The sequence below is a fragment of the Leopardus geoffroyi genome, chromosome A3 (genome assembly GCF_018350155.1).
Source record: "Leopardus geoffroyi isolate Oge1 chromosome A3, O.geoffroyi_Oge1_pat1.0, whole genome shotgun sequence".
Lineage (NCBI taxonomy): Eukaryota > Metazoa > Chordata > Mammalia > Carnivora > Felidae > Leopardus > Leopardus geoffroyi.
The window spans coordinates 35358610-35377882 of record NC_059336.1 but is presented as its reverse complement, the minus strand read 5'-3'; the positions used below and the strand labels follow the sequence as shown (position 1 = coordinate 35377882).

The 19273-nt window shown below is 39.7% G+C and overlaps 1 protein-coding gene across 14 annotated transcripts in view; it reads right to left on the bottom strand.

Moving 5' to 3' along the window:
• Positions 1 to 19273, bottom strand: part of PLCB4 (phospholipase C beta 4) — a 424518-nt gene that overhangs the window by 68787 nt on the left and 336458 nt on the right. For all 14 annotated transcript variants that reach the window (XM_045445296.1, XM_045445295.1, XM_045445285.1 and 11 more), the window contains 8 exons: positions 19015 to 19099; positions 15909 to 15999; positions 14104 to 14199; positions 7608 to 7708; positions 4342 to 4377; positions 2032 to 2173; positions 1329 to 1413; positions 860 to 984 (listed from right to left, as the gene is read on the bottom strand). In XM_045445296.1, coding sequence (XP_045301252.1) covers positions 860 to 984; positions 1329 to 1413; positions 2032 to 2173; positions 4342 to 4377; positions 7608 to 7708; positions 14104 to 14199; positions 15909 to 15999; positions 19015 to 19099 — 761 coding nt within the window. The remainder of the gene's footprint in view (positions 1 to 859; positions 985 to 1328; positions 1414 to 2031; positions 2174 to 4341; positions 4378 to 7607; positions 7709 to 14103; positions 14200 to 15908; positions 16000 to 19014; positions 19100 to 19273) is intronic.

The following is a 19273-nucleotide window of genomic DNA, read 5'->3' as shown; positions in this document are numbered from 1 at the left end:
GAAACATGGGAGGCATCTCCTTATATAGCAAAGGACTGAACAAGAAAAGGTTTTTATTTTGCTTTGTTTTACCAATTTTAAGGACCACACTATGGAATTAACCACAGCACGTGAATCGGTTTTGTGGCCTATTTCTTACCTCTTTTAGGTAGATAACTAGAGTCCAGTGTTTCTCTACCTCTAATCTTAAAATTGTGATCCTAGGCTCTGAAGCAAACTCCAAAAAGTTTTTAAAAATTGTTTATGCATTTAAAAAATTGACTCCTCTCCTTCTGGACGGGAAGAAGATCATATATTGGAAACTTGCCTTTGGGTATACTTTGGAAGATTAAGTTATAGATTAGTACCTCTGCGAATATATGAATCTTTACACACTGTTTTAATTGGAGTCCATGCTAGAATATTTTTCTGTACTTTTATGGTGAGGTGCCACTGTGTTGATATCTGCTGAATGTTAACAGTGGGAAGGGTACTTTCCAAGGGAGAAATGAGTCACCGTTACTATATAGAGAGACTCAAATTTTTCCCATTTAATTTGGCCTTTGAAAATGAAGATAAGTTTGATCCAAAAACTAGAAAAATTAGAAATATTCTGGAAAAGGGGACAATGTTTGGCAGATTGGTTGTGGTATTTATGAAGAGAAATTCAATTTAAACCAAAATATTTTGCTTTCTACCCTTTTTATGGCTCTATTTTGGGTTTTTCATATCTCACCATTACATAAATCCAACATCACATTGTTTTGCCATATGTCTGCTTCCTTTAAAAAAATGCCCACGGCCAACTGATAGCAACTGTTGGCACCATCCTGTCAAAATGTTCTCCTGGAATTCGAGGTCACTGGACATCAGTTCCTACCTGGGGTCTGATAGTTGAGCGAAACCATCTGGCAGCCAGCGTTCCAGAAAATCTGAGGCATGTAATTACTGGAATCGACCCGGCCTCCCTTGGGGTAAATGCGGCTCATTTGCCGTTTGTTGTAACTGTGTAACTTATTAAGGAGAATGGAAAAAAAAAAAGAGTATTCCAGAAGCAATAAATAAACAAAGACCTAAAACAACAATCGTCTAGACCAACGATAACAAAATGTAGATAACAGCAAATTTCACATTTGTAAGTGGTGCTTAGGAGAAAGACCATAGTCCACTGTGTAGACTATAAAAACATTTCACATTTGGGCAGATTTTCACAGTTGCAGAGGTCTTTCACACATATTATTTTATTAGCTCTACAACCACAATTATCTATTAGGCATTTATCTGCTTTAGAGACTACTGCCAAACCCAAAGCACAGCAGCCATTCGTTCTATTCACTACATAAGGATACTTCACAAATTCAATCGCGTGTGTCTTCAAGTAGCCTAGACCAACGGACTCATTAAAAGAAGACATGTTATAATGAATATTGCGCTCTGTAAAGAAAAATAAAGACGCACTCAGTGATGGTCCCATCCAACCTCACGGAAAGACAAGCAATAAATGTAATTACATCCCAAATCACAAGGCTTTGGAGGCAGATGTTCCATTACTGTATCTGCAGCTCCTACTTTCATTAATGTCCTGTGGATAGACACAGCTGACTTAAATAGTGATGGATTAAATTTGGCATCATTAAACAAATTATGTGTACATGTCCTCCACAGCCACCCCTGAAATATTTATATTGGATGGCAATGGTGGCTTCTCCAGACCACAAATGATTATGAAAGTTTAAAAATATACATTTTTGGAGGTCAGGTTTTTGATTAAGAGAGATCTTATGAAAATACATTTAACACAAAAAGCAATACTAAGCTCTACTAATGCTAACCAATCCACAGTATCTCAGAGCCACCTTGTGGATGATGTAGGGAATGACAAGGCAATGCCACTGCGTGCTAAACACGTGGGTAAGAGCATGGTCTGTGACACAAAAATAAGGTAGAACAGCCCTTATACCCAGAAAAGAAAATGGTGACAAGTCAGATCACAGCTCATCAGCATAGTAAAAGCAGACAACTAAGGCAAGAGAATTTAACCTTTGGGGTTACCTTCAGCCACATGGAAACCTTGAAATTTTACGGGCTGTGCATAGTTGATCATTGTAGACAAATATGGATGGATATTAGTGGTAGCACCTACATATTTATAAGATGCCATCCATGCCTGTTCATCTTCTACAGTAACCAGGCCCTATAAGCACAAGGAAAGGAATATGCACATTGAGGACTTCAGTGGGACAGATGCATGCTACAGACATCCTCACTAAAGATGATCTGCACACACCAATTGAAAGATAAAGACCTTTTCTTCCTCAACTTTGCTAAAGGATCATTATAAAAGTTCATGTTCAGGGGCTTGGCTGGCTCAGTCAGTAGAGCATGTTACTCTTGATCTCAGGGTTGTGAGCTTGAGCCCCATGTTGGGGTGGAGCCCACTTAAAAAAACAAGTTCATGTCTATCATAGTCCCTAATAACATAAAAGGAGATCATAATAAAATATAAGGCTTATCTTACATTTTTTTAAGATTTCAAAACTACTTTAAAATATTCAAGAATGTATACTGAGGATCACAACAATCTATGACATATATATGGCATATATTATCATTTCTCATTTCACAAATTGTGACAGAAAGTGGAAAAACAACTTCAGTGTGTATCAGAATCCCTGGAGGGCTTGTTAAAACATAAAGTCCTAGACCTCATCCTCAGAGTTTACAAGGAAGTGACTGTGGGGTGAGGCCCAGTATTTCCATTTTAACAGCATTTTTAAGTGCTAATGATGTGGCTGGTCTGGGGACCACACTTTGCTTAACAATGGTCTAGAATTGAAGTAGTTTACAGTATCTTTTTAAAGAGGTTATTCTGAAAATAATCCGATAACCCACTACATAGGACATGTCAACACTGCATCATTTTACAGAGAGGAAACAAGAAAAATTACTTTGATTTATTTCTTGGTAAGTCAGAACAGAAAAAAAACATCAAAAAATAATGCAAATGATCAACATTTTGTTGAGAACTTTGAAAACCTAAATCTCCTGCAGAGACTGATACAGGAGGACGAACCGAACCGCTCAGTTATGTGAATCCGTTCATTAGTTAAATGCTCAGATTTTCTTATCTGATGACTTAATAATCTGAGCATTCTAAATCATCAAACTGATTTCACCAATAAAAACCTGAGATAAATAATCAAATAATATAACTCGTTTTTATTTTTAGCCATTTCTTTATATGTCTTGTCCACTCAAATAAGTGCAGAGACTATGTCTGATTCCTTTCTTGGGTGTTTAATGATAATAAGTAACACCAGGACAACACGTTGGGCACTGGGCTGAATTCCTGCACACACAACTTCATTACTGCCAGTAATCATGTGGAATAAAAATTAGAGTCCCACCCATTGACCATGTGAGAACACTAGGGCCTTGAGGATTAAAATAATTTGGTCACAGCTACTTAGCTAACACATAGCAGGGACCAAACATCAACCCCTGCTTTGTTGACCCCAATACTTTATGACATTCTAAAAGAGAATTTCATGAATGCCATGGGAGGGTCTGAGATCAGACATGTCCATAACTACTCCAAACTTACTATATAGACAGTAAGAAGATAGAGCCTCACTCCAAATAAGATAGGGCCCCCCACAGACAGCCAGACATGATATTCTGAAGTTCTCAAGTATGGGGATTAAATTACCAGGCAAATTTTTGTCTTTGCCATCAGTATCATTACGATAATAAACCATGTGCATTTACTCAATAAAACCACTGTGATATCCTGAAGAATGCTGAAGAGGGCAAAAGAAACTAAAAATGTATCTTTACTTTCTTTATAATAAAGTCGATATCTAGTAACATCCAATACAGGTCCAAAATGTATGTAGTGTGAAATTAACCAATGATCTTTTAAAATGCCAGTGTAGTCAGAACCAAGGTCACCTTGCTAGTATACTATCAGATAGATCTGATGACCTCTTAGGTCATTTTTATTTTCAGATTCAATGTGTTGATGATTATGTACTCCTATTATAGGAATGAAATCTCTAATGTCAACTAAGTGCCTGACTGCACTAAACACTTATTTTTAGGGAAATCATCTTATTCACCTGCCCTGGTTTTGTGATTTTTATCAGGATTTAATCATTTCATCGCTGTGAAAAATTCTTTCTTTTGAAAACTCTTATAATTACATGCATTAAGCATGGAAATATTATACTCATAAATAGTAAGTCTGATATTCCATTGGGAAGGGGGAGATATAGAGTTAACATTTAGTACAAACTGTTCAATATTAGAGAGCCACATACGGTATTTCATAATAAACAAACTGCACAAGGAAATTTTTTTTACCTTTTTGTTGATTTCATGTTCAAGGTCATCTGAAGCCTAAATTAGAGAAAGACAAAAATTTGTTTACTTTTCTAAAGGGCAAAATTCCAAATTTACTAGCCATATGTATGCAAATATTTAAATAGCTATATGTAAGCTTGTTATTCTATTTGTTAAGGTGGAAAGTTATTGAGGACATAAGGCCTTGGTGAAAGCAAGTACTGGAAAAATACAACAGCCTGTCTTACATACCAGAAAGCAAATCCTAACGCTATCTCTCCTTTGTTGATAGTCTTTGCCTATTCAGATGTTTCCCTTTTAGTAGTTTAATCAATTATTTAGTCATGGGGTTTGGGAAATAATTGATGTGGCCAACTCTTCTGACATGTAAAGGGCAGGCAAGCATGAATGGATACTCTGTGGCAATTCAACACTCATGTCTGGACATTGGTAAAGGCTTTATGTGGTAAGGTAGCATCAAGGTAAACACTGAGTCTTGGTAAGCATCCAGTAGTATCCAAGTAGTCAAAATACTATCAGACAAGGGTGGGTGTGATGAAAGTGTCTCTTTTGCTTTGCTCTTCAAATACTCTCCCATTTTCCTACTACCAAATACATATACCCATGCATTCTTCACTGTCTTCAATGATGGGATCCCTGCTCCCATCAAAGACCACACCCTCACATCACCACCATACCATTCTACTCTTACCTCCTCAGGGAACTAACAGGCAGTTATCCTCTCTCTCTTCTGGCAAGACTAATCTCTCCTTCTCCATGGTGCCATGTGCAATATTTGCAAACCTACTTCAGATTCATTCATTTTAAAAATAACACTCCTTTGACTTCTCAAATTGCCTTTAGCCACCAGCCTATTTCTTGCTTCCCTTTACAACAAGACTTCTCGAAAGTATAGTCTCTACTTGGGATGCCTGGCTGGCTCAGTTGGTACACACCTCGGGGTCATGAGTTCAAGCCTCATGTTGGATGTAAAGATTACTTAGAAAAAAAAGTATAGTCTCCACTTATTCATATCCATCTGCTTCATTGGCCCCCACCACTCTATTGAAACTTCTCTTTTCAAGTCAGCAATGACCTCCATGCTACCAGTCCAATGGACACTCTTGAGTCTCTACTCGTTTAATCAATAGCAGTCAAAAACCAACCACTTTGCCAAGGGCTAGGAGCTGGGAGGAATGAAATGTTGATCAAAGAGGACAAACGTCCAGTTACAAGAGTAGTAAGTTCTGGGGATTTAGTTTACAGCATGGTGTCTATTGTTAGTAACACTGCATCATATACTTGAAAGTTGCTAAGAGAGCAGATCTTAAATGTTCCCACCACACACACACACACACACACACACACACACACACACACACACGTAATTATGTGAGGTGATGGATATGTTCACTAACCTTATTGCGGTTATCATTTCATGTGTACAGGTATGAAATTATCACATGGACACCTTCAACTTACACAGTGCTATGTCAATTATATTTCAATTAAGCTGGAGAAAAGAAATCCCAACTCTCGTCACTTCTTCTCTTATCCCTGTTCTCTTGGCTTCCTTGGTCTCAATAATTTCCCTCCTACTTCTCAGGGTATACCTTAGTCTTCTTTTCTGACCCACCTTCTCTGCCTCTTCCCATGATCATCATCTTCTGAACTCCTAGTTTGTATCTCTAGCCTGGCCTCTCCTCTAGTTCCAGATACACGTCACGACAACGCTAACTACAATGGCTAAGATGAAAATGATGATAATGTAGCAACAATAATGAATGCTTTTATGAGAGTGACCATATGCTAGGCCCAACTCTAAGCTCTTTACATATCCTAAACCCATCTACTTTTCATAATGGACCAATGAAATAGGTGTTATTATCTTAATTTTGCAGTTGAGGAAACCAAGACACTGAGAGCTTAAGTAACTTCCCTGAGGCTACACAGTCAGGAAATGTCAATGCTACATGCTCCCAGATGGCTGCTGCCCCTGGAACAGCTCACAGGCCTCAAAGATCTTGTCCTGCTTGAAACATTGAGTTCCTTATCTTTCAGTCTTCTTTACTTTCCACCCAGCTCCTCAAACTCAGACCTAGAGAGTCATCTTGCTTCCTCTTTCCCCTTCACTCGTCCACATTCAATCCATCAGCAAGTTGAATCATCTTTGCTTCCTCAACAGATCTTCAATCCACTCAGTCCTGCTTCCAACTGTCCAGTTTAACACTCCGGAGTCTGGCTGAGTACAACAGCCTGGCCTAACTGCTCTTCCCGCGTTCACTCTTGCTTCTTTTTAATCTCCATATGGTACCTACGGTGGTCTTTAAAAACTATCAGGCTGCATTGCTCCCTTCTTTAGACATTTTCAAAGGCTTCAGATTTCACTTAAATTAACATTTGAGTTTCTAAGAGTAACTTCCCAAATCCTGCATCATCTAGTTCCTACCTACCTGTACCATCTCATCTTGTTTCACTCTGCCCCTCATTCAATCCACTTTGTTCAGTGTCTTTATTGTTGTTACCCCACAACTGGGGCCCTTTCTTTACTCTGTGGTGGCTGGTTCCTTTGCCTTTGGGGATCTGGCTTCCTTATTCCCTTGACCTCATTACTCTCCATTTTAGCACTCATTTTTAGTTTCAAAATAGCACTTATCACAAATTGTAATTATAGAATTGGTGGTTTATTTGTTGCCTGTTTCCTATTCCCTCCCGGTAAACTCCCATCAGACTATAAGCTCCATGAGAGCAGAAACGAAGCATGTTTTGACCTTTTTGGGTTGTTATGGCCTAAACTATGCCTGGCACATAGTCGGTACATAATAACTTTTTCTTGGCTGAATGGTTGGACGGACGGAAATACTTTTATACTTATCCTACATCAGGTGGGAGATGCGATACCTAACTGGAAGGATGGATTTTCTAATGAGGGCTTGCTTGGGATGACTGGAGTCATTTTTCTGATGACTTCAACAGGTTAACCTTTGCCACAAGGATGCTGTTGTCTCCCTATTCACCTATAATAATGTAATACATGATTTACCTAAAGGACACTGGACAAAATAAGTTGTGATCAACAGTAGGCACAGCTAATAAGCAATTCAAATGTCCTTTCTAACTTAAAATTGTTCATGCATGGATTAACATATGGACTCTGGTCACCCAACTCAGAAGGGGAATTATAGGCTACTTTATTTTCTGTGGTTGTCACATTTTGAAAACTTCCTAACTAACAGCTGCTACCTCTTCTTGAGAGTCTTAACAAAAAGGGACGCCAAGACTCCGACCTTCTTGACACTATTTGCCACAGCCTCCTTGTGACCCAAGTCATCAGCAGAAAGTTCACTTCCAAATTTGTATTCAGGGTGAGCTTCCTCCTCTTGGTCAGCTGTGTCAAAGAAAAAAAGAAAAACAATGAAGCCAAATTACTACCAGTCAGATCATCTTCATAATCTTGGGTAGAACACAAACTCTTTTACACGGAAATGAAGCTAACTGAAAATGGGAACATTTAAATATGCAATTCTTTCAAATAAAGCTTTTTACTAAACTCTTACCTACTCAAGGCCAAGAAGCATATCTTGTTAGCTGTTATTTCTCTTGCGCCTAGCATGATATGTGACATGTGTGATGCTTAATACGTTTTTCTTAAGTGACTGATCACTTCCACCCCAGTATACTGACCCTAAAAATTAAAGCCTCGATCACTCAAGAATATCTGTAACTTACAAAGGGTCTTCTGATCTTCCATGGGAAAATACAATAAATGGAAAATATACTTGATAATTAAAAAAAAAAAAACAGACTAACTGTCCACTTATAGGTTATGAGCATAGTGACTTGCGGCCGGGAGTGGTGTAACATAAAAAAGAAAGAGCTTGAACTCCACACCTGAAAAACAAACAATCCAGTGAAGAAATGGGCAGAAGATATGAATAGATACTTCTCTAAAGAAGACATCCAGATGGCCAAAAGACACATGAAAAGATGTTCAACGTGACTCCTCGTCAGGGAAATACAAATCAAAACCACACTGAGATACCATCTCACGCTGGTCAGAGTGGCTAAAATGAACAAATCAGGAGACTATAGATGCTGGAGAGGATGTGGAGAAATGAGAACCCTCTTGCACTGTTGGTGGGAATGCAAACTGGTGCAGCCGCTCTGGAAAACAGTGTGGAGGTTCCTCAAAAAATTAAAAATAGACCTACCCTATGACCCAGCAATAGCACTGCTAGGAAGTTACCCAAGGGATACAGGAGTGCTGATGCATAGGGGCACTTGTACCCCAATGTTTCTAGCAGCACTTTCAACAATAGCCAAATTATGGAAAGAGTCTAAATGTCCATCAACTGATGAATGGATAAAGAAGATGTGGTTTATATATACAACGGACTACTACTTGGCAATGAGAAAGAATGGAACCTGGCCATTTGTAGTAACGTGGATGGAGAGTATTATGCTAAGGGAAATAAGTCAGGCAGAGAAAGACAGATACCATATGTTTTCACTCATGTGGATCCTGAGAAACTTAACAGAAGACCAGGGGGGAGGGTAAGGGGAGAAAAAAGTTACAGAGAGGGAAGAAGGCAAACCATAAGAGACTTTTAAATACTGAGAACAAACTGAGGGTTGATAGGGAGTGGGGGAGAGGGGAAAGTGGATGATGGGCATTGAGAAGGGCACCTGTTGGGATGAACATTGGGTGTTGTATGGAAACCAATGTGACAATAAATTACATATATATATATATATTTTTTCATGTATGTATGTATGTATGTATGTATGTATGTATGTATGTGTGTGTGTATGTATGTATTTATATATAAAGACCTTGGAAGGATTGTACTGCACCTGTAAACCATTTGTCAAACCTGGCTTAGGTTTGAGAGACTCTAAAATCATTCCTTAAGCTCATACTAACAGGGAGGCTGGAAGTGGGTGCTAACTGAAGCTGATGCCCCAAGAGCATGGCCCAGGCTGTGAAAGAAGGCACAGAAGCACTCAGTCCACCAGTCCAGAGAGGGACAAACTCTGGTATCCTCTCAAGGCTGTCAGTGGAAAAAGAATCACCCATTGAAAAATGAGCCACATGCTGGTGTGACATCTGGATTCCCATGATCGCCATTCTGCAAAAAGCTTACAAAAAGCATGTAAGGAATCTGCCTAAAAACCAGCCAGAATCAGGAGACACCCATAGGCCTCAGGACAAGTCCAACACAAATCCACCCTGTCACAACACAGGGCACGAGGGACCCCTACTGGACAAAAACAGTGAAATGATTTCTGAGAATGGACTCCCAAGAGCAGAGTGGGAAGCAGATCCATAATTGGAGATTTTTTTTTTTAGATCATGTTTAAAATGTGCAAAGAACTCCAGAACAAGAATAAAAGAACAACTATTCCATCATCAGTTGCAAGATGCATTTTTTTACATATTAATATTTCTGATGTTATAATGTGTTTTCAATTGTAAAATGACATTTTACAATTAATTGGAAGCATCTCTCTTTCTTAGTCATAAATAAAATAATGGTGTCTTTCAACTGATGATACCTTAGATTTGGAATTTCTTTTTGCAAAGTATTATTTCAGACACGGAAAAAAGTGAGACAAGAGAGACAGACACTTTCCTGTTTTGAAACTGGTATTCGGATGCATGGATACTGTGGAGACAGATGATTAAAAAAAGAAAAAAGTAGGTCATAGAGGCCTTAGGCAGAAAAAAAAAAAGGATTTAAGAAGTTGGAATAGGTCTTTAAAAAATCTAGTCCAGTGTGTCCACTTTATAGATGAGGAAATAGATTCAGAGATATGATTTATAAAACCAAGGTCACAGAATAAAATATGGGCCTATATTTCTCTGGATTCTTAGCCAATGCTTTTAATAGGACGCTAAGTTTCCATGACCATTGAATTTCCGTGACTTACAGTCTATAACCAAGACTTTGAAACTTCCCACCATTAAATTTCCAGTTCATATATCTCATAGTCTAACCAGTTCATACAGCCAGATATAAACTACGTGAAGTCAAGGAATGTGGCCCATACAAGTGGTAGAGACTTGACTTTAAAAGAGGTGTGTGAATGAATGGTACCATTCCCTGAGTGCGCAAGAATGCAGAGGCATACCCACAACCACATCCAGTTTTGGCATTCCTCACTGCTCGTTTTACAGTCCTGGAAGCCACGGATCCTTCTGAATCTAAATCCAGCCTAACAACTGGGGAAATGCTCTCACAGACTAAGAGCCTCTTCTATTTTTTTACAGCCTCCCGGCAGGGTTACTCTTGAACTATGCTTGGCTTCCTCTTGCCTGCTGTGTTGAAGTATTTAAATTAGAGAGTCTAGTCATTCATGTATAGTAGGATCATACTGTGACACCAGGGTAATTATAGCCAACTGGTTGACCAGAATTAAGCCAGGTATCACTGAGGGAACCTAAGAATCATAAATATAACTGGCACAGCAGAAACTTTTATGCCCTGAAAGAGAAATTCAAGTGGGTGATTTTGTCCTCTCAGCCAATTTTCTACATGTACGCTATCCCCCACATGTCCCAATATCATTTGTTAACATTTAATCAAAATATCAAGTACTTTTTGGAATAACATGGGAGCCCCTAGAGCCAAATATTTTGTAGGAATCATTAACATATGCATAAAAGATGGGAAGTACCCTTATGGATGATAAGTGGGATCAAAAGGACCCTCAGTTTGGATTATTTTGTGTGTTCAGGAAATTTTCACATCTTTGACTTTCATCAGTTACATTTTTTGTTTAAAACAATTTAAAAACAATTTTGCATATTGGTGTTCTCTTCATATTCCTGTATGTTAGAAGGGCTGTATTATAAGGTACAAAAGGTCTTGAACTTGGAGTCAGGCAATTCTGAGATTGAACTATAATGCCATTGCTCAACAGCTGTGGGGTCATGTGCAGAATCCGTTACCTAAGCTTCAGCTTCCTCATCTGAAAAAGGAGTGTAATGATACCAATCTCATTGGACCATACAAGGATTAGATAAGGCAGTGATGTAAACCGCTACATTCACAGTTGGCACAACAATGGTGGTTGTTATTCATATTATTATTACTTTCCTTGTTAATTTAGTCTATTATTCTGCAGTTTGTTTTACTGGATTGTGCAATCTAGTAATGTCTGACATGCTTTCAACTACCATCTATAAAACTTAACCTGAGTTAAGGAACTCATTTTACATATTTTTCATCTTTTCAAATCTTAGAAGTATTTTACTGACCTTTTGAAATGATATTCAATATTTTATTCTTAAATCTTGATTAGGCTTATTATTTGCAAAAGAAAAAGTGAGATAATAGAATAGGCACTGTGGTTGATAGCATTTTCCAAAGACAGCTGCAAGAATATCTGCTCTTGTATAATGTGATCTTGCCACTCACCTACCCCCCTCAAACTTGGGTGGGCCTTAATCTTGCTTTGATGAATAAAATATACAGGAAATGATGATGTGCCTGTTGTGGGCACAGTTCTTAAATTTAGCAGCTTCTGCTTTCTGCCTCTTGGAACATTGGCTCTCAGGATGCTTCATCTAAAGATTTGGCCATTGGGGCCCCTGGGTGGCTCAGTTGGTTAAGCATCCAACTTCAGCTCAGGTCATGACCTCACAGTCAGTGAGTTCAAGCCCCGTGTCGGGCTCTGTGCTGACAACTCAGAGACTGGAGCCTGCTTCTGATTCTGTATCTCCGTCTCTCTCTTATCCTCCCCCGCTCACACTGTCTCTCTCTCTCTCCAAATATAAATAAACATTAAAAAAAAAAAAAAAAGACTTGGCCACCATGTTTTGAGAAGCCAAACCACATGGAAAGGCCAAATGGAGGTGCTCTGGTCCGTAGACCCTAAGCTCGTCACCACAACTGCCAGCCACACAAGTGTGCCACCTTGGACAACCAGCCCAAGTGAACCTTCAGATGACTCTAGCCCCAGATGTCATCTGCCTGAAAATGCATGAGAAACTTAAGGGAGAAGCACCAACCTGAGCCCTAGATGACCTACACAACTAAAGAAATAAAGTGTTATTTTAAGCCTCTAGATTTTGGGGTGGTTTGTTTCACAGTAATAGATAATTGTAGCAGTCATCGATTAAATAATTCCAGATACCTCTGTCCTCCTAGAAACTCCCTGCCATATACAACATATGAAAAGTAAGTCATGACTGTTCTCTGGGAGTGGAGTGGAACCCATGGGTTGGACATGCAACACAAACCATCGTTATGAAGTCAGTTCCACAGGAAGCCATCTTTATTAAGCTGTCTTTATTACCGAGATTAATTCTCACAGTTTTCAGATTTTCACTTATAATATAAAGCTTTCCTAAAATCTACTCTCATTATTTCAGATATTTATAGAGTAATTGAAGAGAGTTTCTGCATGTATCTAAATTATTTAGCCTCAAACCACTACATAAATCCAAGGCAGTGTCCAATCAACATACACACAATGTAAGGCCAAAGCATTTTGCTAATCAATTTTCATACCACCTAATGAACAAACACTTTTCTAAAAATATTCCAAACATTTCGAAGGACCCATTTAAAATCAAACATGAGGGTTATATGGCCCTATATTATGGTTTTCTGGCTATATGGCCCCAGTAGCAAATATTCATCTATTTTAAGCAAGGTTACCTTTGCTAAAATTATCTACTGCTATTCATAATTCTGGTGAACTGGTGATTTGAAGGAATTTGAACTTGAAATTTTGGGGTGCCTGGGTGGCGCAGTCGGTTAAGCGTCTGACTTCAGCCAGGTCACGATCTCGCGGTCCATGAGTTCGAGCCCCGCGTCAGGCTCTGGGCTGATGGCTCGGAGCCTGGAGCCTGTTTCCGATTCTGTGTCTCCCTCTCTCTCTGCCCCTCCCCCGTTCATGCTCTGTCTCTCTCTGTCCCCCAAAAAAATAAACGTTGAAAAAAAAAAAAGAAATTTTAATATTGGCTTTGAATTTCCAGTTCATTTCATGTGTGCATACAAACCAATCATCTACCTGAGGGTCTCTACCCATGTTCCCTTCCTTTTAACTCGCCTTCTATTATCATCATTAACAACACCGACATTTATGTTTTTGTTTACAGGAAGGAATTGCCAAATGTTCTTTTTATTCCAACCCCTTGCCTTCTACAGCAAGGATTCTTTGGCTGTGAATTTCTGCTGAGCAGCTGAAGGCACAACAGGAAGGGAGATGACTCAGCCATGAAAATCTAGTGCCTAGGTAAACTGGAAGTAACATTGGGAAAAATACCAAAAAAAAAAAAAAAAAAAAAAAAGATTAAAGCTTGGTGCACAAATACATCCTTGACTACTAGAAATTAAACCCTCACATTATCCAAGAGAGTCTATGGAGACAAATTCTTTCCTTTCTTATTTAAAAATTTTGGGGGCACCTGCATGGCTCAGTCAGTTAAGCAACTGACTCTTGATTTCAGCTCAGGCCATGATCTCCCAGTTGATGGGCTCGAGCCCCACATGAGGCTCTGTGCTGATGCTGTGGAGCCTCCTTGCAATTCTCTCCCCCTCTCTTCTCTCTGTTCCTCCCCCGCTTGTACACTCAATCACTCACTCTCTCAAAATAAATAAACGCAAAAAAAAATTTTCTATGTGGGGCATCTGGCTGGTTCAGTTGAAGGGGCACACAACTCTTGATATTGGGGTCGTGAATTTGAGCCCCAAGTTGGGTGTAGAACTTAAAAATGAACTTTTTTTTAAAAACTATTTTTGTGACACTTAAGTTAAAAGAAAACCAACTTACCACTCTCTATTTCCTCTTCATTATCATCCTCTAAGATGTTAACTGGGGCAGCAGATTCTCCAGCTTCCATCATGCTTTTCAAAGCTTCAAGCTGTTCTGTCATTAAAAACAAACAGGAAGGAGATGGTGACAGGTGCTCCACCACTTGCAAAGCCTGAGCTTGAAGATTGACACTGAGAAGGAAATGTATTGTCTGGGCTCCCACTGGCTACATTCCTAAGACCATAGCAGATCGCTGCTTGGACGTCTCAAGGGACTTGCAACAACCACACTGTCTACACAGGGTGAAGAACTAATGGAGCATGGGTGAAATGCCAAAGTTCTGGTCATAAGTTTGAGAGGAAGGCTCAGTTACTAAGAAAGATGTTAAGGCTTGGTAATAAAGGTGCGTCATTTGAATGTGATATTGAAGCGACGGAAAAGAGATGTGCACAAGCGACTGAAAAAACTTCAGGAATATCTGCAAGTGACAGATCTGAGACAATTATCCTCATGTAGAAAGCTCTTATAAGTCAGTAAAGATAGATGAAGTAATTTTAAAAACAAGAAAACGTGTAGAAGCATATTGTAAATGGTGATATACAAAGAAACTAGTTACCAAAAACATAAATATCAAAAAAACTCAAGTCTCATTTCCCTTCTCCTAGTCAGCCACATATATATACAAGATGGCCAACAGCCAGCAGTAAGAATATCCCTGGAAAGCAGGCATCCTCCTACATTATAGCGAGAATGTAAATTGGTACAATTTTTCTGAAAGACAAAGGTAAATCACAGTACAAAATGTGTATATGCTTTGGCCACCCAACTCTAACTGCACCAATGGATTCCAACGAGAAGCTGCGTAAATGTACAAAATGAACACGACATGTGTCTGTCACTGTCGTTTCTACAGTAATGAACATCCATCAGTTGGGACTGGTCACATGGTACCATATCCCACATAATAAATTCTGTATAGTGTTTCATACATTAGAATTATAGTTAGCAAGTTGTAACTTTAGTATGAACTTAAGTATACTTAATTGGTTGAGTTAAACGTAATAAAAAATCAGTATATTTAACATGATCCCACTGGTATGAAAAACATACGTCTAAACATATACATGTGTCTATAGTACATGTACGTATGTGTAAAATATTAATTTAGTGCTATTTTATTGTTTCCTTATGTTTTCCTTTGTTGTTTTCATTCTCCTATGGTATTATTGCTTTTGTAATAAACTATAAGTATTATAATTTAAAATTTAGAATACCTAGGGTAAAAATACAATGCGATCATACCATTAGTTAATGCTTCACTCAATTAAGAGATGGGCTAAAAGAAAATATTTTCCAAGATTTCCAGGGAAAATGTCTACATAAAATCATTTCTCTCCCTACACACACATATATACATTCACACATTCACTCAGGATCCCTAGATATGTAAACCTCACACAGGCAAACTGCAAAGGGTAACTTTTGAAGAGGACTTTAGAGCATATAAAATGATAAATGCTAGTTCCTTCCATCTCGATAAATTCTAAAATGCCTCTTTCCACTTCTCGTTTTGCCTTGGGATCACTCCAAATCCTGCATCCTATGAATGTATGAATATGCTTTTCCCACTGCAGGAACGAGTTGATGTGGAAACTGCACTTAAACGTACACATGGCCACTTTGCTATGAAAAGTATATGTAACACCACTGTGCCCCTTTTGTCCCCTAAATCAGTGGTTTGAAAATTTATTTCACTCCAGACAGCTGAATTGTCCAAACACAATGAGTGTATGCCTCATTACTGATGTGTGTCTTTGACTTACTTTTTTCGACCTCAGGTTTCAGCCGTTTATTTTTGATGAGTATTTTTCTTTTGAGGTCATTGGGGGATGGTAAGGGCCTGCCTGGTTCAAGCTAGAGATAAACAGAAAAGGCTGAATTAATGATGTGCTTCACTAGTTTCATTCCCGGCCCAGAATGAGCATGGAAGCCAGTGTTATACAGCCCAATGTCCACTAGATGGCAGTCAGCACACTTTTATGTTTTCATTCCCCAGCCCCAATTAGCCTACTGCATGCAACTTTGCCCTAGACTGCAAACCGGACATCTAGTCTCCCAGAGGTATGCACAGCCACTCCGCCTTCCCCAGTGGGACCTGGGTCTGACCTGGGGTGCTGTTGGGGGAAGGGCTCCTGTTTAGCCTCAGGTCTTGCTCTTTTTATGTATTGGGTAAAGTACACGGGATCGTTGTGATAGCTGGGGTCCTAAGTGCTTTCCCAGGCAGAAGTCGAGAGGCTCCCCTGATCCCCTCAAGTGTTGAGGCTGTATTAGTAAGCCTGTTTGCTCAGTAAACTGATGCAACCCCAATACCTGGGATTGTGGTTGTGTGGGTTCAATAAGAGAATCAAGAAGGGAGTGGTCTTAATTACTGAAACTTAACCTCTACTGTGGTTTCGTTTGCTTGGATTTATGTCTGCAAAGGAGATGTCCTTTCTTTTATTACCTCTGATCCACACAACTGTGCCATATCTACTCATCCATTCCCCCTTCCCCCATCCATGCATGGACATACCTACCCACCCATCCACCCACCCATCTCTTCCATGCATCCTTTCATTTTTTTCAAAAGTGATTTTTCTACTACTTATTACATGCAAGGCACTGTGCCTTCCCATGTCTGTGTTGCCTCAAAGCTCTTTGCCCATATTCTGCTTCCTTCAGAAGCCTGCTGAATCTTGTCTATTCCCTAGTGATCTCTCTTGAACCTGGATATCTCTAGTAAATATTCAATAGGTTGTAGGCCATCTTCCTTTTTAGCTATGGTTTTATGTTTATGCTCTATGTCTCCCACAGACATTTAGTTCGGGGAGGTCTTACTCCCACGTGTATTACCTACGCTTCCCACAACACCTTTCATGAATGTGCATGTCGTTCCATAAAGAATACAGTGGTCTTTCCATGGCAGCAAGCACCTTAGCCCAATCAGAAAAGTAAACAGAAGGTCTACATAAAACAAAAATAACATAAGGGGTGTCTGGGTGGCTCAGTGGGTTAAGCGTCCGACTCTTGGTTTTGGCTCAGGTCACGGTCTCACGGTTCATGAGATTCAGTCCTACACTGGGCTCTGTGTTGGCAGTGTGGAGCCAGCTTGTGGTTCTTTCTCTCCCTCTTTCTCTTCCCCTTCCCCACTTGTGCTCTTTCTCTCTCTCTCAAAATAAATAAACTATGAACTATAAAATGAAATAAAGTAAAATAAAATAAAACTAAACAGGGCTGTTTCTTAGTTTGGGTTCCCTCAGAATCACTCTCAGAGACAAGGATGTGAATATACCTGTAGATTACTTGGGCGGCAGCCTCAGGAAGGGCCAACAGAGGAGTGGGAAAGTGAAAGAAAGAAGGCAGGCACGGGGGTGCCCTGGCAGGCATGGGGGTGTTATGAGGCGACTTATCACTGAGGGGGCCAGAGTGTGGTCCCCTGGGGAGCCCTGGCAGATGGTGCAGAACAAAGAACGTGCTGCTGAGCAGTCCCTCCTGAGGGAAGACTGAGGGGCCCAGCGGGAGGGCTGTCTGGTCTCTAGCACCTCAGGCCCATCTCTCACACACGGGCAGAGCAGGCTCCAGTGAGCAGAGGACCGCACCTCATGCAAAAAGCTGCAGGCACAAGCAGCTGCAAGCCAGGCCAGTGTGCAGGGAACAGGGAGGGTTGCAAGGATGTGGGGCAGGCAGCCTGCAGAGTCAGTAGGCTGAAGGTAATCAGGGGTGGGTGCAAAGGATGCAAATATCCTCCTGTCCTATATTTTTTTCAGGTTTTTTTTTTGTTTGTTTTTTTTTTTTTGTTTTTTTTTTTACTACTGCAGAGTACTTTATACTTCATCCTGTTGGCTTGCTTCTACTCATACCATCTTGTGACAGTGGATCTTTACCACTTTGGAGGTTATGGACCCTTGCAAAAATGTGATGAACTCTCTGGAATCAAACTATATACCAAAAAAGGAAAACAAAGCAAACAAACAAAAAGAAACGCAAAACTGTATACGCAATTTAGAATGAATTCACAGACCTCACAAAGCCTATCTGCGGGCCACAGGTTAAAAATTCTTTGCTTTATGAAGCAATCAGCAGGTGTAAAAATGAAACTCAAAAATGCATGTCTAACACTTTCCAAGTATTTGTTGTGGAGTTGGGACATTGGACTTCAGACTCTTGTGACTTCTTCCATCTAGGGAGTTCTCACCACTATGGTCTTCCATTTGATTTACCTGGAGAGGCTTTTTTAAAAACACCATGCTCAGGCCTTACCCAGATCAATTAACTTAGAATCCCTGAGTGGGTCCCAGGCAAAGGTATTTTTTTTTTTTTTTAATTTTTTTTTTAACGTTTTTTTTTTTATTTATTTTTGAGACAGAGAGAGACAGGGCATGAACGGGGGAGGGGCAGAGAGAGAGAGAGAGAGACACAGAATCTGAAACAGGCTCCAGGCTCTGAGCTGTCAGCACAGAGCCCGACGCGGGGCTTGAACTCACAGACCGCGAGATCATGACCTGAGCCGAAGTCGGACGCTTAACCGACCGAGCCACCCAGGCGCCCCCAGGCAAAGGTATTTTTAATCTTCCTTATAGATGATCCTATCATGCAACCAACTAAAGGACAATTGCTGAGTATAGATTCTCTGCCAGGAGGCATTTTATAAAACTTTAGGACAGAGATCTCAGAAACCATAGAGACCTTGAGACCTTCCAGATTAAATTGGGCTACATGTTTATTTTATGTCTCTCTCTTCACATCTGTCTGAAGCACAACAGCTTTCTGTATCAATTAATTTAAATAAATATGAAGATCTTTAGTCCTCTAGCACTACTTGACCCTTTAGAAATGAATTTCAAAACAAATCCATTCAGGTTAGAAATACAGTTTGCTAAAAATACATACTGGATGTGATTCAAGTGCTTGTTTCAACAGGAGATCCCCAAATAGATCTTCGCAATATTTGGACATCTTGTACTGTTGATATTTGCTGGAGAGAGAGAACTGGCATTCGTAAATTCAAATATCCATTAACAGTCCAAGAATAAGAGACATCCATTCCTAGATGATTAAAAACTCCCACTCTGCAAAGTACATGCTTGTCTTCCTACGGCTAAGGAAGATGCTCTGTTATATACCACGAACTTTAACTGGTATAGTTTAA